The 22,746-nt window shown below is 64.7% G+C and overlaps 1 protein-coding gene across 12 annotated transcripts in view; it reads right to left on the reverse strand.

Annotated features, from left to right (window-relative positions):
- Positions 1-2,834: 2,834 nt before the first annotated feature.
- Positions 2,835-22,746, reverse strand: part of KCNQ2 (potassium voltage-gated channel subfamily Q member 2) — a 78,288-nt gene continuing 58,376 nt past the window's right edge. For 5 of the 12 annotated variants that reach the window (XM_024352123.3, XM_024352124.3, XM_024352121.3 and 2 more), the window contains 6 exons: positions 18,184-18,407; positions 17,391-17,496; positions 16,753-16,884; positions 15,080-15,187; positions 11,397-11,520; positions 2,835-10,135 (listed from right to left, as the gene is read on the reverse strand). In XM_024352123.3, coding sequence (XP_024207891.1) covers positions 9,404-10,135; positions 11,397-11,520; positions 15,080-15,187; positions 16,753-16,884; positions 17,391-17,496; positions 18,184-18,407 — 1,426 coding nt within the window. In that variant the 3' untranslated portion in view covers positions 2,835-9,403. Of the gene's footprint in view, positions 10,136-11,396; positions 11,521-15,079; positions 15,188-16,710; positions 16,885-17,390; positions 17,497-18,183; positions 18,408-22,746 lie in introns of all 12 variants that reach the window. The other 7 variants (XM_016938331.4, XM_024352129.3, XM_024352128.3 and 4 more) reach the window with 5 other exon arrangements.

Raw genomic sequence — 22,746 nt, forward strand, 5'->3', positions numbered from 1 at the left:
TGCCACAGCTGTCCCATGGCCAGGTGTGTTTGTTAAGTAGGACTCAGCCCTGCACCCAGAGCACCCTCCCTCAAGTGCTCATCCTGCCCCCCACCCCGTCTGGCGGCGGGCCCCCAGCTCCAGCCACAGTCTCCTCCCAGGCATCGGAACCTCCCGGAAGCCAGTTTGCCCTCCCAGTCCAAGTTAACATGCCCCGGGAAGCCCATTCAGACCCAGAGCCAAAACTGGGTCACCATGGGATGCTGGGTGTGCATGGCGAGCTCCGGGTCCTCCCACAGCTCCAGTTCTGAGGGGCCCACACCAGCTGCCCTCTGCTCCTCCGTCAGGAGTGGGCCCCGAAGCTAGCCAGGATGGTCAAGAGAGGTCTTCCAGAGCGCCCTGCTGAGCAGTGCCAGGCTGGAGGGACACTGGCTGGAGGGAGCCAGCTGGGCACCCACCTGCCACCTCGGGCTGATGGAGAGATGACCCGCCCTGACCCTGTCCTCGTTGGCGATGGATGCCCCTAGGGACAGCGGCGTGAAGCTCTGCCCCACTGTGCCCTCCCCCAGTCACCGTCCGTGCACAGCCCAGCAATGGCCCGGGGCAGCTGTCCTGGGGAGCCCCGCACGTCCCTAGCACCCTCCTCCCAGCACAAGTGCCCCGAGTCTTGAGCAGGCGTTTCTGTTCGCCTGTCCCTCTCCGGAGCAGCAGGCAGTGACCTGTTGAATTCTGTAATTCCTGCGCTGGGTCTGGGCTTCAGGCTCCGTGAGCCCAGGCTCCTGTTGGACTCAGTCTGTGGGAGGTCTTGGGGCGAGCGCCTGTTTGGTGAATGATGAATGAGTGAGTGAATGAATGAGTGAATGAGTGAATTCATGCAGCCACCTGCTGCAATGCCTCTGGGCCTGTTTTCAGGCCTGTCATAATCGGGGGCAGAGCCAATTCTGAGAATTTAGGTCACAATTCTAATCCCACGTGTCCTTGGGCCTCCAGGTGCTGGCCAACCCCTGCATACCAGGGGCGCTGGTGTCCAGGTGGCTGCTGTGGCCTCAGCAGAGGGCAGGCAAGGAGCGGGCCAGGGGGACTGGACAGCCCGAGGCCACCAGGCCAGGACAGAGTCCAGGCTACAGCCGATTGAAGCCATGGAACGGCCCCTCCCGGTTCGGCCCCACAGGAGCCCCCACCCAGGAGCCAGGAGCCAGGCCTAGGGAGCCTGGGATCTGTGTGCCTGTCCAGCTTCACCCGCCTTGCTGACGGAAGGGCACACACAGAGGGACGGGGACTAACACATGCGCCTCCGTGGTGTGCCCAGAGCTGTGGCCGTGGCCTCCCTGTGGGGCAAAGCCAGGTTGTCTCAACTCAGCTGTGGGTTTAGCCGAGCAGTTCCCACCCAGGGTGCAGGTTGGGTGGGCCTTTCAGGGCCTCGGCTGCCAGGTGGAGTGGGTGCCCACGGGGAGGAGCGGGTGCCCACGGGGAGGAGCGGGTGCCCACGGGGAGGAGTGGGTGCCAACGGGGTGGAGCGGGTGCCCACGGGGAGTGGGTGCCCACGGGGTGGAGCGGGTGCCCACGGGGAGGAGCGGGTGCCCACGGGGTGGAGCGGGTGCCAACGGGGAGGAGCGGGTGCCCACGGGGAGGAGTGGGTGCCCACGGGGAGGAGCGGGTGCCCACGGGGAGGAGCAGGTGCCCATGGGGTTCTCCTCTGGGTGAGCCCTGCAACCAGGCAGGCTTCCTAGGCTTGGCCACCAGCTGGGGGGTGTGGGGTCTGTCCCTGGAGGGAGCCGTGGGGTCCATCCCTGGAGGGGTGTGGGGTCCATCCTTGGAGGGGGCCATGGGGTCTGTCTCTGGAGGGGGCTGTGGGGTCCGTCCCGAGAGGGGAGCGTGGGGTCCATCCCCAGTGAGACCCCTGCAGGCCCAGCTCATGGTGGGGCTCCGCACTCACTCTCTGGCTGGCCCTGGACAGAGGACTCTTGAGTTCCCCTGGAGACCCTTTGGGCAGATGGGCCCCCCACCATGCTTCCCATCACCACGTTGACCATGGCCCCCTCTAGCCCTTCTCAGACCCTCACACATGCCTCTGTCCCTGTGTCCCCTTCAGACTGGAGCATTCGGGGGCTCCTGCAAATGCTCCCTTTGTGAGTGAACCCGCAGGTGTGGGGAAGCGCCCAGCGGCCCCCATGGAACTCGGGATCACGGCAGGAAGGGGGCAACGTGGATGGACACCTGCACCCCGTGTGGGGGTATAAATCACCCTACAGGGCGCTCGTCACCTGGCCAGCCAGGTAGGATGTCGAGATCGCCACGGAGCCCCCCAGCTGAGGGCCTCAGCGAGCACGGGGGACAGGAGGGCTTGTCCAGAGGCCAGAGATGAGCAGCGGAAGATTTGGGCAGGGAGTGGGGGCAGGGAGACAGACAAGCAGACGGGGGGCCAGGCCAACAACAGGAGGTACCCAAGTGGACACACGGTGACCGGCGATCCTGCCCGGGCAAGCTGATGGACCACAGGTGCCCCAGCGGCAGGCCCAGGCCCCAGCATCTTTCTGGGTGGCTGCAGGCCTCAGAGGGGAGGGAGAGCTCGGCGCCCCCAGAGAGAGCCCAGGGACCACAGCGGCCCCACAGCGGCCCCTCCTCTGGCCAGAGCCCTAGGACCCAGCCGCCCCTGCTCCTCACCCACTGTGGCCCCCAGCCCCACTGTTCCACAACACCCCAGCTCGTTCGTGCCCTGTAGAGAGGGACCATCCGTCCCCACACCCGGTCCACAGCACCGCACCCGACTCAGCCCCAGCATCGGCCAGAAGTCCCCGGCCCTCAGACCGGCCGCCCAGAGACAGTGGGAGTGAGGAGGCCACACACCGTCCAGGTTGAATCACTGCGTTTTACTGAGTGCACAGGTCCACCTGGCGTCCAAACTCGTCCCCGTGGCAGCAGGGATCCCCAGAACCTTCCACGGCCATCCCGGCAGCAGGACCCCACACCCGAAGTCCCCCGCAAACCCGCACTGGCGCATTTTTACGGCTCTGGCATCAACCTGTCCGTGTGAGTAAGTTAATATCTCAGCTAATCTGTTAGAAAACTAGAGTTCATTCCCTGGGCGTCTATCCCTAGAAAACGGACGGTGCACAAAGTTGAGATTGAAGTGTGCGGGGTAACACATCCACCAAAAAAAAGGCCTGGTCACTATGGCACAAGGACACATACAAAATGGTCAGAAGTGTACGTCGGTACTGAAGGCATTATGAAATATTCTTTGGAGCATGAACAAAAGTGCAGACAGCCAGAGGCAACGGCGCAAATGGGGAAGCTGCAGCCACCGTCACGGCCAGAGGATGGCAGACTGCAATGGCGTGGGGCGCGGGCATGGCGGGTGCGCATGGGCCACCGTCACGGCCAGAGGATGGCAGACTGCAATGGCGTGGGGCGCGGGCATGGCGGGCACACGTGGGCCGTGTGGATCCCGGGCAGAGGGATGGCGTCCAGCGGGACCGCCAGCTCTGGGCGCCTCAGTGCGAGACCCCTCCGTGAGACCCCTCCTGCCCTGCGCGTGTCTCTGGAGCCCGTCCCTTGGGCCCCTCACCCGCCCCACCTGTTCGCAGGGTCCAGGGTGTCCGTACCTGGCACAGCCAGGGGGCATGGGGCGACCTCAGGGAGTTCCTGTCCACATGCGTTAAGGCAACGACTTTGTAAAACCCAGGCGGAGTTGGCGTGTGGCGATGGCGATGTGCACGTGCCTGCCTGGTAGCCCCGGGGACCGGCCCCTCCTTGCTGGCGCCTGGCCGAGAGTCAGACGCTGAGGACCTCTCAGGACGGGGCCCCTGGCCAGAGCCAGTCTCCTCGGCCAGCCAGGAGTACCACGGCAAGTGTCCAAGCCCAGAGCACACTCAACTCCACCCCACAATGCCTTTTAAATGCCTTTTAAAACTCTGAAGAGGCCCCTCCATCCCAAATGGTCCCCTCCCGTCTCTCCTCCTCCACCGTGGCCCACAACCTCCCCCTGCGATGTCACCTCCTCCCAGGGTCGGCCATCAGCCCCCACCCTTACAAGACAGCAAAGTTCAGCAAACTGGAACCCCCATTCACTCATGCTCCCGGGTCATGGAAAGCTCCTGGGTGTGCAGCTTCTCTAGGTCTCCCGGAGGGACAGGAACCTGGGTATTCCCTCGACCCCGGAGTCCACCATCCCACATCCTTCAGGAAGCCGCCCTGGCTGTCTCTCCGGCTGCATAGCGCTTTGCTGGGGCCAAGGTGGAGACTGCCCACTGGGTGGGAATGCAGGATGGCTGGCCCGGCACAGCCACACAGGCTCCCCAGGTGGCCATGCCATCCTGCAGCCCCTAAAGGCCCTGACCAGGCCTCTTCACCCCACCCCCATGCCCTGGACATATATACATGTGACCTGGGAGTTTTGCATGGGTGTGGGGGTTGGGGGAGGCACCGGACAGGGCCAGAGGACACTGGGGGCACCCGTGCACTGAGCACCCACCCCTCAGAGCTCAGCCCCCTGCTGGGCACCCTCCACGGCAGGTCCAAGCCCTGTGAGCCGTCCCTCTCACACCACGTCTGCTGGGCCCCCTCCACCAGGTCCAAGTCTCGTGAGCTGTCCCTCTCACACCACGTCTGCCGGACACCCTCCATGGCAGGTCCAAGCCTTGTGAACCGTCCCTCTCACACCACGTCTGCCGGGCACCCTCCACCAGGTCCAAGCCTCGTGAGCCATCCCTCTCACACCACGTCTGCTGGGCACCCTCCACGGCAGGTCCAAGCCTCATGAGCCATCTCTCTCCCACCACATCTGCCGGGCACCCTCCACGGCAGGTCCAAGCCCTGTGAACCATCCCTCTCACACCATGTCTGCTGGGCACCCTCCATGGCAGGTCCAAGCCTCGTGAGCCGTCCCTCTCACACCACGTCTGCCGGGCACCCTCCACCAGGTCCAAGCCTCGTGAGCTGTCCCTCTCACACCACGTCTGCCGGGCACCCTCCACCAGGTCCAAGCCTCGTGAGCTGTCCCTCTCACACCACGTCTGCCGGACACCCTCCATGGCAGGTCCAAGTCTTGTGAACCGTCCCTCTCACACCACGTCTGCTGGGCACCCTCCACGGCAGGTCCAAGCTTTGTGAACCGTCCCTCTCACGTCTGCTTTGAGGGTTTGTGTCAATGGGGCTGTGCAGCATCAACCTGTGATCTTGCCAATGCCCCGGCCTCTGCTCTGTACGGCATTCATAGCTCAGGGCGGCGGGGACAAGGGCGTTTCTGCAAAGCTCTCACAGCTCCTTCTGCTCCTCGGCTTCTGGGAAGCAACTAGAAATAGCTCAGAGCCCAGCTCTTTCTAGAGAGAAGGGGGTGTCCTTTATGGGGGTCCCTGACTGTGGGGGACCGAGCCCAGCTGGAGTCCTCCTCCCCTTCTCTCCGGCAGCAGGTCTCTCCGGCAGCAGGGTCTGGAATCTAGAAACACTGAGACCTCCAGCCCCGAAGGGGGCAAACATTAAACCACACACCCTGGCTGTGCCTCTCCTCCGGGCGGGACTTGGGGTGATCAGACCCACAGCTCAAAGGGTGCCCCCTGGAGAAGCCCTCACAGTGCCTGGGGTGATTTCAGCCTCCAAGTGGGGGCTTGAGACAAGGCCCCCCAAAAGGTAGGGGCATCGCTGAGGGGCAGCGTGTCCTCCAGTGGGGGGTGTTGGGCACCTGCCCTGCTCAGACGGCTGTGTGCAGGAGGCATGGGAGGAGCCCTCCCCCAGCGTGTCCCAGCCGTGGTGGCAGCTGGAAGACTCACGGACTGTGATTTTACGCAGAGGGAGAAGGAGAAGCTGGGCCAGGAAACCACAACAGGCAGCAGCACCTGCCTGGGCTGGGGGCTGGGATTCGAGGCTGAGCCACCCATCCCAGCAGGGCCCAGCACCTCCAGGGCAGACCAAACACAGAACCCAACCGGACACCCATACAGACACCGGGGTACCTTGGCATCTGGTAGAGCCCCTCCTCTGGATGGCTGCCAGGCTGTGGAGGGGAAGGGCAGCACGAGACCCTGATTGGGCTCTGCCTGGCGCTCTGCCACTGCAGACCAGAAGCCCGGACAGTCGGATACCCCACGACGGCGCTTGACATTCCAGCATCACCACGACCCCTAAAGCCACAATTACTCCCTGTAGCCCCTCCCCAGGCAGCTTACACCCAGCAGGGTCAAAGAGAAAGACCAGAGACAGAAGGGCTCCAAGGCTGGAAGTGCGAGGAGTGTGCACGCATGCGTGTGTGTGTGCATGTGTGCAGTGTGGTCTGTGCACTTGTGTGTGCTGTGGCCTATGCACTTTGTGTGTGCATGTGTTAGTGCTGTGTGTGGTCTGTGCACTTGTGTGTGTGTATACTGTGTGTGAGCTACACGTGTGTGCACGTGTGTGATCTGTGCATGTGCGCATGTAAGCGTGCATGTGTATACCTGTATGCAGGCATGTGTATGCACGTATGTGTACTGTGCATGGTCTATACAGGTGTGATCAGTGCACGTGTGTGCTATGTGGTCTGTGTGCATGTGTGCAAGCGTGCATGTGTACGCCTGTATGCGGACATGTATGTGAGCACGTGTGTGTGCCAGTGGGCACGTAGGGATGTGCACTCTAACAAACATTGCGGGAGCTCTTTGCCATGAGGTGGCACTGGTCCTTGGCCACGCTCATTCACGCAGACACCCGAGGCAGCGCCGCACCACCTCCAGCCTCCTTCCCGCTGCACTTCTCTGAGGTGGGGCAGTAGGTGGCTGCACTGCTCAGGCTAGTCTGGGGGGGCCCAAGACAGACCCTCTACCCCTTTGTCTCCCAAAACAGGGCCCCCCCAACCATCCCAGGATGTGCACCTTCCCTCTTCCCAGGGCCCAGAGACTTCCCAGGGGACACACCACACGTTCCTTGCTGGACATGAGTCTGGCCTCAGTCCCTCCTGCTGGGCGGCCAGCTTCTGGGAGGGAAGGGATTGGCCTGTCTTCCTCATCCTGCAGAGCCCCAACCTGTGCCCAGGTGCTCATGCCTCAGCGGCCCCATGGGAGGAAAGAGCAGGCGGGGCCTCACCTCGGGGGAGGAAAGAGCAGGTGGGGCCATACTGGGGGTGGGGAGGAAACAGCAGGTGGGGCCACACCTCAGGGGGGGGAGGAAAGAACAGGTGGGGCCACACCTTGGGGGGGGGGAGGAAAGAGCAGGCGGGGCCACACCTGGCCGGGGAGGAAAGAGCAGGCAGGGTCACACCTCGGCAGGGACACACAGCACAGCCTCCCTCCACTGCCAGGTCTCCCTTCTCCAGGGTCCTGGAGTCCAGGTAGCTGAGACGGAACTGGGGACACGGGGAGGGGTGGCCGGGGCTGGTGCTGCGTTGGGTGGGACGCACTCATACCCCTGCCTGTGGGCCCTGCTATGGATTCCCTGTCCCATGACGGGAAGGCGAAGGGACATGGACCCCGGGCTCGAGCCAGCCCAAGGGAGACAGCAAGGGCACCGCCGTGAAACGCTGCCCCCAAAACACGTAGCCACACCCACACCAGAAGGGATGCTTCACGCCACCGCAGGGCCGGAGGCCACACACGCTGCCTTTGGGAACAGAGCAGACAGGCAGTGGGAGCCTGGACAGTGGCTTCTGAGGCCTCCCAGTTGGCACCTTTTTGGGACAGGCTCCAGCACAGGGAGGGGTGAGGAGACAGCCCAGCGGAGGCACCTCAATGGCGACAGGGCCTGGGAGTGCCCTGGCCGGGCTGGGGGTAGGCAGAGAGGCCAGGGCAGCAGCTCCCCACAATGAACGCCAGACATGGCTCCCCAAACACCCTGAGCGCCAGGACCCCCACCAGCCAGGGGCGTACGACCCTCAAATGCTGCTTTCAAAGTCCTCTCCCTCAGGACTGGTTCCCCTGCTGGCCTCAGGGCCTCAGGACTTCCCAGCCAAGCCAAGTGCGCTGAAAACGCAGGTGGAGGAGAAACGGGCCCAGGACTCCCCTGCACTTGCTCTGCAGGAGTATTTGCGCCCACGACCCCAGCCCTGCTCACTCCCAGGGAGGCCACTCTCCAGGGAGCCCAGGCCCGCCTGCGACGCCGTCACGCCAAATGCCAGATGCTCCCGGGGTCTGGTTCTTAAGTCTGGAGCTAGGGACTCGCTCCCCCATCAAAGCCGCCTGCCCCAAGGGCCACGGTGCCCACAACAGGATGGGCATGGGACGGTGCACCCCTGAGGCCCGAGACCCCAAGAGGCCTCGCTAAGGAATCGGTCAGTGGAGAAGGGGCCATCAGCTCCAGGGGGCAGGAGAGCTAGGGAGGGCGCACAGCTGGGCTGAGGTGGGAGTGGTTTCCTCCGGAAAGGTGGGGAGGGCGGCCCTGTGCTGACGGTGGAGGCTATCCTGGCCCACTGCATCATGGCCCAGCCCTGCTCCAGGTCTGTCGGGGCACTGGTGGGACACAGGCGAGGTGGGGCCCTGGCTAAGAACTGTGAGGCCTGCTCACCAGGTGGGTCTCGCAGTGCCGGCACCCGGCCAGGGCAGTCAGGAGAGAGGGGAGGACTTGGGGTCCCGCCCCCCCGGTCTCCAAGGCTGGGGTGCTGCTGGCTCTCACACACCCACGGAAAGGCCAGGGCGAGGCAGCTGGAGCCCCCAAGGACCCCCTTTTTGAAGACCCTTTGGAGCCGGCTCCCTGGCCCCACCGTGAGCCAGCACCTCCCCCTAGAGGCCAAGACCAGAGGGCTGGACGTCCACTCTGGGCTCCAGTTTGGTTCCCAGGCCCCACCCGCACCTCGGCTGCAGGCGAAGGTCTCCACCTCGGGGCTGGCTTCCATGGAAAGAGCCCTCAGATCCCAGAAAGTACAGGGAGAAAACGCCAACCAATAGCTCTGTATTTGGGCGCCCCTGAGGTGGGGAACAGGAAAGCCCGCCGGACAGGTCAGGTGTGAGGGCAGAGGCCACGCACAGCGGCCGGCCACACCCGCCTGCAGCTGCCCGGAAACCCCACCAGGACCCAAGGCCGCAGGTCCTCACCCAACAGGCCCGCCCTTTGCGCAGGTCCTCATGGAACAGGCCTGCCCTTTGTGCCTCCCCTGGGCTCGGCTGAGACAACCCCCGCCCGTCGCCACGCCGGCAACACCCCGTCATCACTCCCGCCCCTCCTCACACCGGGCTGATGTCAGCCGCGGCCCTGAGCAGAGTGGACAGGGCAGCCTTGCTCCTGCACGCTGCTCCTGGAGCCACAGGGCCCTGCCCGGCCCTCCAGCCCCTGTTGGAAAATAACTTTTGTAAAAGGTCACTGCCAGGAGCCCCCATCCTTCAGCCCACATGGGCCCCTCCAGGGCCCACCCTTCCCGCCACACTCAGTTACTGTAAGAAAAGGGCCCCAGAGGGTTCCCGCCTCAAAACCTCGGAGGCACCGTGCTGAGGAGGGCCGCGGGCGGGTCCACTGGCCCAGCGCCGCCTCACTTCCTGGGCCCGGCCCAGCCCACGTCACCAAAGGGACCCTCGCCGGTGGCCGAGCGTGGCGGGGGCCCGCACGGGGTACAGAGGTCGGAGTCGGTGTCTGACTCTCCCTCCGCGATGTAGGGCCTGACTTTGGCACAGGGCGCCACAGCCGCGTAGCAGCTGTTGAGAGCATCCAGGTTCTCCTTGGACTGGGAGATGCTGAAGCCGCTGAAGGAACGCTCCAGCTCCTCGTGGTCCACGGACGGGATGGAGATGGACGTGTCGCTGTCCCGCAGGGTCCCCTCGGGGGGCCTGCAGCCCGGGGTGTCCTCCTGCCGCAGGAACTCCATGCTGGCGCGGTTGCCTCCGCCGTAGGCGGACAGTGACCGCTCGTGGGCAGGCGGCGGCGGGATGCGCACCAGGGAGCCGTGGTCCCCCACGGGGGAGGTGCCGTGGCCCTGGCGCGGGTGGCTCTGTGGCTGCCAGGAGGTGGAGGGCGGACACTGGACAGGGGGTGCGGCCGGGGGCGCCGAGAAGTTCTTCTGGCCCGTGGAGCTGCTGGAGCGCACGATCTTGACAATGCAGCCGTGCCTGTCGACATGCTCCCGGCTGTCTTCCGGGCTGTGGTACGGCGGCGCCGGCTCCGGCTCTTTGGCCCCAAAGTAGGCCTCGGTCTCTGTCGGGGGGATGCCCATCCGCTGCATGTAGATATTCACCAGGAAGTCCAGCTTCTTCTCCATGGACAAGACCTGCAAAAGGGGCTGCTGAGCTGGGGTGTGAGGGCCCGTCCCAGGAGATGTGGGGACCCGGGCTGCTCCCAGGAAATGGGGGGGCCCAGGCTGGTTCCAGGAAACAGGAGAGACCCAGGCTAGTCCCAGGAAACGGGGGACCCAGGCTAGTCCCAGGAGATGTGGGGACCCGGGCTGCTCCCAGGAAATGGGGGGACCCAGGCTGGTTCCAGGAAACAGGAGAGACCCAGGCTAGTCCCAGGAAATGGGGGGGACCCAGGCTGGTCCCAGGAGATGGGGGGACCCAGGCTGGTTCCAGGAAACAGAAGACCCAGGCTAGTCCCAGGAGATGTGGGGACCCGGGCTGCTCCCAGGAAATGGGGGGACCCAGGCTGGTTCCAGGAAACAGGAGAGACCCAGGCTAGTCCCAGGAAATGGGGGACCCAGGCTAGTCCCAGGAAATGGGGGGGACCCAGGCTGGTCCCAGGAGATGGGGGGACCCAGGCTGGTTCCAGGAAACAGGAGAGACCCAGGCTAGTCCCAGGAAACAGAAGACCCAGGCTAGTCCCAGGAGATGTGGGGACCCGGGCTGGTCCCAGGAGATGGGGGGACCTGGGTTGCTCCCTGCAGAGGTACAGGGAGGGGGACCCCTGCTCCCTGGAAGCTGGAGGAGCGGGAAGAGGAGGCCCAGGAGCAGCTCTTCCTCCTTCCCAGACCCCTAGGGGCTCAGCCTCCAGCTCCACGGTTGGGGCGTGTGTTCAGAGCCAGGCACTCCTGCTGCCCACCGTGGAACCCCCTTCAGGAAAGCCCCACAGGGCAGGACCTGGCAGTTCCTCACTCACTGCTCAGGCCCGGCTCTCAGAAGCAGACCCCAAAACAAGGGTCCTCTGCGGTGGTTCCTGAGAATGCACCCCCAGAAGAGAGCGGCCGGGGTGTCGGGCAAGGAGGACAGAGAGGAGGAAGGCCAGGCAGGTACAACTTCCGGCACATTCCACAGGGAACCCCTGAGGGACCCACCTCTCAGCAGCCCCCACCCAGGACTCCTGGGGACTTTGGCCCTTGGGTACTGTCAGGAGGGAAGGCACCCAGGCCGGGGGTGGGAGGCTCACGGTGGAGTGTGAGGGGTCTGCACAGAGCAGCTGTCAGTGGTGACAGGGCCATGTTAACCCTAGACTTGAGGAGCCCTCCGTGGCACCCAGCCCCTGAAGCCCACACTGCCACAGGTTGACAGCAGGCACCACAGCCCTCCAGCCCCGCACCCCTCCCGCCCAGCCTCTCGCACCTGCTTCTCCACCTTCCCGAGCCGTCCCATCATGCTGGGGTCCTCGGGCAGCTCCGCCTCGGCCGGGCCCTTGGTGCGGTCCTTGTCCGTGATCGCTGGGCCCCGCCCCACGATCTGGTCCACTCTACCGGGAACAGAGACCCCAAAGCATGAGTTCGGGTGGGTGCAGCAGGGCCCCTGCCCTCTCCTCCTGGGCCAGGCCACAGTGCCCCGGGTCTAGGCTGCAGGCTCAGCCCAGAGCCGACCAGGGGGCAGCGGATGCCGGGACAGATGGACGGGGTGCGCCCCGTTCTCAGCCCGTCTTCTGGCACCGCGAGGTTCTGCTCCTGCCCGCTCTGTCCCCGAGGGGCCTGGCACATTAGCGAGGAGTAAAGTAAGGAAGCTCCCACCAGGGCCGAGTCGCCCGGCTCCTCTCCGTGGGCTCCCGGCTCCACACCGCCCCCTCCAGCCAGCCCCACCTGCTCACCCACAGCCCACGGAGGGTCTCCCACTGCAGGGCCTGGAGCCCACTCCAGAGGATGCCCCTCCCCCTACCCGTGCCCACCCCGGAGCTTTACTCCTACGTAATGTGCCACTGAAGCCATCGGCCCCACCGGGTCTGATGGGGACAGAGTTAAATGTCTGCGGCGGGGACAACAGAAGCAGAAAAGGCGTGAGAGCTGCGGCTCCATGCACCAGGACAAGGAGAGAAGGCACAGAGCAGCACAGGAACCAACGCACAAACCAGAAGAGGGGAGACAAAGCTGCGAGGGTCTGTGTGTGCACTCAGATGTGCATGTGTGTGCCCTCATGTGCATTGCACAAGTTTCTGTGTGCACGCGTGTGCATGTGTTCATGTGTGCAAGAGTGTGCACGTTTGCATGTGTGCATGTGTGTGTGTAGGATGCAGAATTCAGCTGAGCTGATCTCCAATGAGGCCACAGGTCACTCATGACAATAAGAAGGGAGGGAGGCTTCTTTGCCCTCAGGGACAGGGGCTTCTGACCAGTCTGGTATCCACAGAGTCACGGCCGCTGCTGGGCTGGCAGGGGCCACCACGGTGGGTGTGCGCTGAGGCCTGCGGCTACGTGGGAACTCACTTGGAAACAAAGACCCTGCAGTAAGTCTACAAAAGCCCAGCTGGACAAGGGCAGCTCAAGACGGGGTGTGGCTGAGCAGGACCCACCCAGGAGAGGCCACAAGCTCCCAAGTCTCCCCTGGACTGGGGCCTGGTACATGAAGAGTGCCCCATGCCAGCCGACGGGGCCAAGTCCTCACTTCCTGCCACCGGGCTGCCCTACCTGCCTCTGATGGCGGGGGAGGGACTTCCTGCCACTGGGCTGCCCTACCTGCCTCTGATGGGGGCGGGACTTCCTGCCACTGGGCTGCCCTACCTGCCTCTGATTGGGGGGGGGACTTCCTGCCACTGGGCTGCCCTACCCACCTCTGATGGGGGCGGGACTTCCTGCCACTGGGCTGCCCTACCTGCCTCTGATTAGGGGGGACTTCCTGCCACTGGGCTGCCCTACCTGCCTCTGATGGGGGCGGGACTTCCTGCCACTGGGCTGCCCTACCTGCCTCTGATGGAAGTGGGGGAGGGCGGGCCAGGGGTGTTATCTTCTTTCTGTTGCGAGAAACAGAGGGGGTTTCAGGCTCGCGTCGGCCACAGTGCAGCTCCTCATGCTCCGCGGGGCTTCATGCTGGACTCATGCAATAGGGCCAGGAGGGCGGGAGGGGATGGCGGGAGGGGACCCTCTGGCTCCGAGCAGACGCCAGTGGCGATGAAGGAGATGGGAGTCCCTGGTGTTCGGGGCATCCACACAGTCCAGGCAGATGCTCAGCACCTTCGCCCCTGCCACATGACGGGCCGCCCGGCTGCTCAGTCCCAATAGGAGCCCTGGCCACGGGCTCAGCCTGGAGCTGCTGCTGGGGGCTCCTCCGAGGACCCTGTGCCCCTCCTGCCCTGGGCCCCTGGCTGGAGGAGACTTGATCCCTGAGTGCTCAGTGCCCCGTGAGGTGGGGCAAGCGCTCCAACTGTCTCCCTGGCCCCCTGTGTGAACCTGCACGTCTCCTAGCCACAAGACCGTCCGAGCTCACAGCTATGGATGCCCAGCTGCTGTCCCTTGCGGCAAGGCACAGGAGGACGGAGGACCAGCCCCAGGGCACAGCACCCTTGGGCCTGGGGGACACCACAGAGCAGGGAACCCGGCAAACTCCGTCCGGGGCTACCCTGGGTTGGGCAGTAACAGACACGGCCCTGCCTGCTCCCAGAAACTCCGTTCTCACGGGAGGAGCACGGGGCTGACATATCCAGTGCATAGACCCTCGGCCTCACAGGCAGAAACCCCACCACAGAGGGAGGAGGGGTCAGACTCACCCCAGACACTGTCCCCACCAGCTCAGGCCTGGGCTTCATTTGCCCAGACACTGGCATTGGCTGTGCCCAGAAACTGTCTGCCCTGAGCTGTCAGGGAAGGCCAGGGGTCTATGCTCAGCCTCCAGGCCTCCGCCCCAGGGGCTCTACCCTCCCTCAGCCAATCAGACTTGCCAGAAGACAGGGAACCACCGTCATCTGAATAGTCCCTGGGAGGCAAGAAGGCCTTGGAAAGTCTGAGTTAATCACTAAAGAATTGGCTTCTGCCAGCTCACGTGGAGCTGGGCCGCACCTCTGTTCTGCCCATCAGCCGGGGCTCTCGCCAGCTCCCTTATCAAAAACGCTAATTAGGGGCCGGGCACGGTGGCTCACGCCTGTAATCCCAACACTTTGGGAGGCCGAGGCGGGCGGATCACGAGGTCAGCAGATCGAGACCATCCTGGCTAAAACGGTGAAACCCCGTCTCTACTAAAAATACAAAAAAATAGCCGGGCGTGGTGGCGGGCGCCTGTAGTCCCAGCTACTCGGGAGGCTGAGGCAGGAGAATGGCGTGAACCCGGGAGGCAGAGCTTGCAGTGAGCCGAGATTGCGCCACTGCACTCCAGCCTGGGCGACAGAGCAAGACTCCGTCTCAGAAAAAAAAAAAAAAAAAAAAACGCTAATTAGGACGCTGGCAGCTTGAAAGCCAGCACCGGAGCTGCTGGAGCGCACGCCTGTGCCGGGCACCTGGCAGGCCTCTTCTCACGCTTCTTCCCGGTGGCTTAAGGGGTAGATGCTCTGACCGTCTGTATCTTCCACGAGAGGGAAGAGCCACAGAGATGCGGCTCCACCTGCTCGGAGCCACCCAGGGCCCAGATCTGGGCCATGCACGTGGCCAGGCCCACCCCCGCAGTGGGCAGGTGCTGAGGGGCAGGTCAGTGCCTGGGGAGGCTGGAGAGCCCTCAGCCAGGAGGGGCCTGTCCAGGGGGCAGGGGCAGGGCCAGAGGGACATCTGTGCAGGTCTGATGGCATCTGATCCTGGAGGTGCTGCCCGAGGGCCTCCCAACCCCAGAGGGAAGTCTCACAGGGCATCCACAGAGCCCCCGGCTTCCCCAGGGCACTTGTCGAGAGGAGCAGTGGGGCCCCTGGCAGTCCTGATAGGGGCACAGCCTGCCTGGGGCCCTGGTGGAGGAAGGGCCTTCTCCCTCTTGTGGCTTTTTCAGGAACAGAGAAAACCCGAGTGTCCCCTCTGTCCCGGGGAAAGGGTGGTACAAGGTGCTGCCGTCATGTGGCCTGGAGCGAAGGGGCCGGCCATTCCACAGACACGTCGGAGAGGCGCTGGCATCCTAACCTAGGTGAGTACTGGGGTGACTCTCTCGGAGGGGCCGTGGGTCCTTTGGTGGGGTACTTCTTGTGCCGGGGAGTTGAAGGGGGCGGGGGACCCACAATCATATCTATCCTGGCAGAGTAAACGAGAAAAGAGACACCGGCAAAATGCATCGTAAAGCCACAGGAAAGGAGGAGCTGGCCAGGAACTGGCGGAAACAGAAGCAACAGGGAGGCTCCGTCGAAACAGGTGCTCTCCCACAGAGGGTGTGGACGCCGCCTCGCTGGACCTTGGATTTGCCAAGTCCTTCCCGTGTTTCAAGCAAAGCTTTTGACTCAGGAGCGGGTGGCGGGCGGCCCCACTGCGGAGACCCGGGTGCCACGTCCCAGAGCGTGGAGTGCAGGGGAGGTGCCCGCAGCAGGAGCCGGTACCAGACAGGCTGCTGCGGGGCAACGGGAAACGCATTGTCAGGAGCCGGCCGAGGACTCCTGGGGTCCTTGGGGTGTTTGCTTTGTTTTGTTTGTTTTTCCAGAGAGAAAGGGAAGGAAAGGGAAAATTTAGGACAAGAGATCCTGGTGAACAAAAACAGCTGAAGTGAGAGAGATGTGGAGACAAAGCACAGAAGTCAAGACAGGAGGGCGTTCCGCACACACACGCACACACACACACAGCCAGGGTTGGCCGCTGCTCCAGAGAGGACGCTGGGAAAGAGGCCTCACAGCTGGAGCCCAGCAGGGTGAAGGGGATGGCTCAGCGGCCCCTGCACAGCAGGAGTGGGCTAAGGCCTGGAGGCGCCCCTTCCCTGGCCCCCTGAAGCAGGACTGGGCAGGAGCCCCAGGGTGGGGCTCTCGACTTCCTCAGATGAGAGCTTCACTCCCACTGGAGGGCCTGGGTTGGGCTGTGACCCCCAGGCTGTCCCTGACCATCCCAGCCTTCTCCCTGTAACGGGGGCCCAGCCTCGCTTCCAGGGCTGAGAAACTGGTACAGCCTTGGTTGGGGGGCCTGGGAGAGGGAGGGGACCCTGATAGGCAGGAGCATGTCCCCTACTGCAGGAGAGACTCTCAACAGCCGTGTGTCCCCATTACAGGCAACATAAACACCCACTCGTGTGTATATCCTTGTTTGTATGTGCCTGAGGCTGCACATGTGTGGGCACGTGTGTGGACTTAAGGGACACCTATGCCAAGGAGGGCAGGTAGAAGAAAAAAAGGTGCCAAATAGCATAACCGATGCCTGGTGGGGCCCACAGGAACCCTGCAGCTTCATGTCTCAACAGAATTACTCCATCCCCAACACACATGCACACATGTGTACACACATGTATGCACCCCACACACACATGCATACATGGCAGAGCAGAGCCACACATGCATACAACCACACACACCTGTGCAGAAGCACACGTGTGCATGCGTGACTTATACACACACACATGCACACACACGTTTTCAGGGACCCACACACACAGGTGCACGCACTTGCCCACCGCAGCGTGGATGGGGGAGAGATGGGAGAGACAGCAGAAATATTAAAACAGACTTTGTGAAGACACAACAGAAGCTGACAGAGGCCGACGTGGGTGGGGAGGAGGCCCCGCCCACACACCCCCTGCACTCCCACCATGGGCCACAGTGGGCTTTGTCCCAGAAGCCCACCCCGTTCTTGTCCCCTGCTGGACAGGCAGGCAGGGCTCTTGCCTGGACTGCAGGCTCTTAATTCGGGACAGCATGTCCAGGTGGCCGGCTGAGTACTGCTCGATGACGTCCATCACGTCGTAGGGCCGCAGGCTCTCCTTGAACTTCCGCTTGGACACCAGGAACCGCATGACACTGCAGGGGGGTGGGTGGGGCTGTGAGCCCTGGGCCAGAGACCCCCGGCCACATGCACCAGGACCTTCCTAGCACCTCTGAGACCTCGGTGCCTGGAGATGGCTGGACTTGCCCCTCTTGTCTGCCGCCCACCAGCTCCACACACAGAAGGGCCTGTACGTGGCCCTGCTCTGCCCAGGACAGGTGGGGCTTGCAGGCCTGGCCATGCCCCCTTGGACTCCATGCCACAGCAGGCACAAGGTGGCTGCGTTGCTTCCTAAGCCAGGTGGAGCCCGGCCTCAGGCCTCTTGCTGAACCGGCATCCCACCCGAAACCCGCCTGAGTCCCAGAGGAGTGGACTCCAGGACATTCAGCCAGGTCCACCCGTGTCTTAGCCCTTTCTTTTCCCAGTAGACTCTGTCTCTGGGCGGCTCTGTCCAGCACCATGAGCACCTGCAGCAGGCAGGACCACCGAGCGGGAGGCCCCTCCTCGCTCCCCCAGGCTCCCAGCTGGGCAGGGGCCTCACCACACGGCTCTGATGCTGACTTTGAGGCCCGGGGTCAGGTCCTCGGTCACAAACTCGCAGGGGCAGCTCTTGTCATCCACAATGTCCTCTCCGGGGAGGCTTGCTTCTGGGGGGAAGGAGACAGGCCATGAGGGGCCGAGGGGGCTGGGAGACCTATTCCCAGGGTCCTGCAGGGCACACCGGCTAGACAGAGCGCCAGGGAGCCCCTCGGGTTCACCTGCTTTTCTGGAAACCCACCCATCTGCATCCAGCTGCTCTCGAGTCAGGACCTTCCCCGGCAGGCTGTGGCCACAGGGAGTGGCCAATGTGGGGCGTCAAAGGACATTCCGGCCAATGGATGAACAGAACATGGCGCATCCACGCACAGATGTTAACGGCGGAAGGTGCAGGCCTGACACCTGAGGCTCAGTGAAGGAAGCCAGACCCAACGGCCCCACGTGGGAGCCGCAGACACGCACAGCCTGAGAGCAGCAGGTGCTGGGGCTGAGGCGGGGAATGGGGTGACTACTGATGGGGTCATGGTTTCCTTCTGTGGTGATGAGAATGTTCTGGAACTAGGCTGAGGTGGTGGTGACAACTCCACCGTGAGTGTGCTACATGCCACTGAATTCCTACACTTTTAAATAGTTAATTTTAGGTTGCATGAGTCTCACCTCAATTTTAGAAAGGATAAGGGGTTCCCACTCCAAGAGCAAGCAAAAGCAGCTGCGATGCCACAGGGTGGCCCCAGTAGCTCGGCCACCACGTCCATCCCCGGAGAGGATGGACCAGGACAGGATGTGGCCACACCCACCTTCTGAGTTCTGCCGTGACGCGGCGCCCTTGATGCGGAAAGCCTGGCGTGCCCGGCTGCGGTCCCCGAAGCTCCAGCTCTTGGGCACCTTGCTGGGGCTGTCCTCGAGGCTCTGGTCGGCGCTGGGTGACCGCCGCACAGTCTGGGCCTGCGGGGACCCCTTCCCCTTGGCAGCCACGCCTCGGGGGCTGGAGAAGACACGATCTTTCAAACTGACCTTCTGGCTGCTCCCACGGGAACCGACAGACAGACAGACAGACAGAAAAACAGCGAGAAGTCACTCTGCAAAGAACACAGGCCGTGTCTGCTCATGGCCGACGCCGCCCATGCGCCGGAGGGAGACACAGGTCTGAAGAACAGCCAGCCACACGGGTGGCTCAGAGCAGGTGCCATGGGGACTGAGCACCCGGCGGGAGGGAGGGAGGGGAGGCCACGGGGACCGAGCACCCGGCGGGAGGGAGGGAGGGGAGGCCACGGGGACCGAGCACCCGGCGGGAGGGAGGGAGGGGAGGCCACGGGGACCGAGCACCAGGCGGGAGGGAGGGAGGGGAGGTCACGGGGACTGAGCACCCAACGGGAGGGAGGGAGGGGAGGCCACAGACACCGAGCACCCGGCGGGAGGGAGGGAGGGGAGGCCACGGGGACCGAGCACCCAGCGGGAGGGAGGGAGGGGAGGCCACGGGGACCGAGCACCTGGCGGGAGGGAGGGAGGGGAGGCCACGGGGACCGAGCACCTGGCGGGAGGGAGGGAGGGGAGGTCACGGGGACCGAGCACCCAACGGGAGGGAGGGAGGGGAGGCCACGGGGACCGAGCACCCGGCGGGAGGGAGGGAGGGGAGGCCACGGGGACCGAGCACCCGGCGGGAGGGAGGGAGGGGAGGCCACGGGGACCGAGCACCAGGCGGGAGGGAGGGAGGGGAGGTCACGGGGACTGAGCACCCAACGGGAGGGAGGGAGGGGAGGCCACAGACACCGAGCACCCGGCGGGAGGGAGGGAGGGGAGGCCACGGGGACCGAGCACCCAGCGGGAGGGAGGGAGGGGAGGCCACGGGGACCGAGCACCTGGCGGGAGGGAGGGAGGGGAGGCCACGGGGACCGAGCACCTGGCGGGAGGGAGGGAGGGGAGGTCACGGGGACCGAGCACCCAACGGGAGGGAGGGAGGGGAGGCCACAGACACCGAGCACCCGGCGGGAGGGAGGGAGGGGAGGCCATGGGACTGAGCACCTGGCCGGAGGGATGGAGGGGAGGCCACGGGGACCAAGCACCCGGTGGGAGGGAGGGGAGGCCACGGGGACCAAGCACCCGGCGGGAGGGAGGGAGGGAGGGGAGGCCACGGGGACCAAGCACCTGGTGGGAGGGAGGGAGGGGAGGTCACGGGGACCAAGCACCCGGTGGGAGGGAGGGAGGGAGGGAGGGGAGGCCAGGGGGACCAAGCACCCGGTGGGAGGGAGGGAGGGGAGGTCACGGAGACCAAGAACCCAGCGAGAGGGAGGGAAGGGAGGCCACGGGGACCAAGCACCCAGCAAGAGGGAGGGAGGGGAGGCCATGGGGACCAAGCACCCGGTGGGAGGGAGGGAGGGAGGGAGGGGAGGCCACGGGGACCAAGCACCCAGCGAGAAGGAGGGAGGGGAGGTCACGGGGACCAAGCACCCAGTGGGAGGGAGGGAGGGGAGGCCACAGACACTGAGCACCTGGCAGGAGGGAGGGAGGGGAGGTCACGGGGACCGAGCACCCAGTGGGAGGGAGGGAGGGGAGGCCACGGGGACCAAGCACCCTGTGGGAGGGAGGGAGGGGAGGCCACAGACACTGAGCACCCGGCGGGAGGGAGGGAGGGGAGGCCACGGGGACCAAGCACCCGGCGGGAGGGAGGGAGGGGAGGCCACGGGGACCGAGCACCCGGCGGGAGGGAGGGAGGGGAGGCCACGGGGACCAAGCACCCAGCGAGAAGGAGGGAGGGGTGGTCACGGGGACCAAGCACCCAGTGGGAGGGAGGGAGGGGAGGCCACAGACACTGAGCACCTGGCGGGAGGGAGGGAGGGGAGGTCACGGGGACCGAGCACCCGGTGGGAGGGAGGGAGGGGAGGCCACGGGGACCAAGCACCCTGTGGGAGGGAGGGAGGGGAGGCCACAGACACTGAGCACCCGGCGGGAGGGAGGGAGGGGAGGCCGGGTGGGCGGCAAGCTCCCCCGGCTGGCTCAGGCGTGGCCAGAGGTTGGCCATGTGGGGGGGTTGATGTCTGTGGACTCTTAAATCACTTTCCGCTACCACTACGAGGTGCCGGAGCCTTCCTCACACTGTCCTGCCAGTCCCTCACCCAGTGACACTCAGGGCAACGGGCATCCCAAACACCAGGGCTGCGGCTCTTCCTCGGGCACCTCTGTCTGCCCTGGCCCCGCCCGTGGTTTCCCCTGTGGCCTTTTCACACCTGTAACTGCTCCCAGGAAGCAGCCTCCCTCCTCCCCTCCCATGGCCTGTCCCTCTCCTTCTGCCCCAGAGTCGAGGGGCCAGGGGACAACAAGGACATTGGGGGCCAAGTCTGCGGCGGACCCTTGTTCAGCCACACTCCGGCCTTTCCACCCACCCCGGGGGGCTGCCTGGTGGGATGGGCTTCAGGAGGGCTCAGGCCTCCCCTGTCGGGCTCCCCTCCCACCAGGTCCGTGTCAGAGAACTGCTCCTTCCGGCTTCTGGAAGGAAGGAATGGGTAACGGGGCTCCTCTGCCAGCTGGGCCTCACTATCCAAGTCCTGCCCCAGGGCAGGGGGAGGCAGCCTCCAAAGCCACAGCGCTGTGGCCCGGCCCCCTCGGCCTGCGAGGCGTGAAGCAGGATTTGCAGCTGTGTCTGGCTGGGTCTCCAGCTCCATACTCTCAGGGGGTCCTTGGGCCTGCCTTGCCCCCGAGTTTTTTGGTGACCGTGGAGACGGGTTTGCACCCGAGTTCTTCAACTCCAGCGTCCGCTGGGCAACAGTGGGGGAGGGGAGGGTTCACTGTGGTTGGTGGTTGGGAGACACCAGGCAGATGTGGCCTCCTGAGGTCTGGAAAGCATCAGAACCCCCTGGCTCCCTTGAGGACAGTGGGGCTCTCGTGAACTGGGGACCCGCTCATGCCCAGCCATGCTTAGCAGCCACGGAACTTCTCAGGGTGGCTCTGGGCAGGGCCCAGAGCACCGTTCCTGGAGCCTGAGACAAGCCTTCGGGTGGGGAGGCCCCGCAGATCCCTGACGCCCTTCAGAGAGGAAGCCCAGTGCCTCACGGGCTCCCTGATCCCACGGTGGCTCCCCAGCCAACAGCGAGGGACTGAGGCCCCGGTCAGCAGCCACCATCAGCCCCCACTCCAGACCCACAGCCAGAGACACGCCCACCAGACGGCACAGAGATAACCAGCCACAGACATGAGAGCCCACCGCGCCCGTCTGCCCGGCCTGGACACGTGGATCGCTTGGCTGCCCCTCCCCACCCCATCCCCCAGGCAGCAGGTAACCGCCCAGACCATCTGTGCCCACTCAGCAGACCATCTGTACCCACTCAGGCGTCTCTGAGAGAAAGAAAGAAGCCCCTGGGTGTGGTGCCCGCTCGGGGAAGCAGAGACGGAGTGGCCGAGATCCCCCGAGTCCCGAGGCGTCGCGTGCTTGGGGACGTCAGGAGCCGATGGTACAGGCTCGCTCAGGACCCCAGCCCTGAGTCCACACCCCTGCACTGCCTGAGGCCAACACACCGTGCCCATGGGGGCCAGGGGTGCTCAGAGTCCTGGTGCCGTGGGGGCCAGGGGTGCTCAGAGTCCTGGTGCTGTGGGTGCCTCTGTCCCAACGGCCTCTGGTCCCCATCCCAACAACAAAAGCACAGGTGGTCGGGGAGAACCGGACGGGGGCCAGGGGAGCACATGGGCACAGGCTCAGCGGGACTCCTGGAATGTTCTCTCTTTCTCCACTGCACGAGCCATTTCAAAGGCAAGAATAGGCCCCTCCTGGCCCCGCTCAGGCAGGCCTCAGGGCAAGTGGGAGTCACTGGAAGACTCAATTCCTCTCTCTGCGTTTCCACCCGAGGCAGGTCCAGTCACCAGAGAGAGAAGCAGCCACCTCCTTTCTCACAGCAGCTGGCAAAGCACCGGGTGGAGGACAGAGCCGGTCGGCCCAACTGCAGCTTCGGGGCTGCCCTTGGCTGGTCTCTGGGCAGAGCCCGGTGCTGAGGGCTTGCAGTGGGAAAGGCACAGCTTGAGGAATGGGCATCAGATTCCCACCTGCGGCCCCGGAGGGGAACGGGTCAAATACCCAGGCGGCCACACAGACGTGCGGGCCAGGAAGGGTCAGGCCCCACAGTCCGCAGGGAGTTGCAGGAAGGGAGTGGCGTGGATTCCACAGGCCCCAGGAGAGAAGACCCAGCCCCGACGTCTGCTTCCTATTTTTCAGGGAGGACCCCCTGCCGACCACGACAAGGAGCCACAGCCCCGCCAGCGGCAGACACACCCTGCTGGACCCGATGCCCAGCACAGCCCCAGGGGCCGCCGGGACGCAGCCCATGTGCACTGCCCCAGACAGAGCCGGCGGGAAGAAGCCTGCCCTGGCCTCG

The sequence above is a fragment of the Pan troglodytes genome, chromosome 21, assembly GCF_028858775.2.
Source record: "Pan troglodytes isolate AG18354 chromosome 21, NHGRI_mPanTro3-v2.0_pri, whole genome shotgun sequence".
NCBI lineage: Eukaryota > Metazoa > Chordata > Mammalia > Primates > Hominidae > Pan > Pan troglodytes.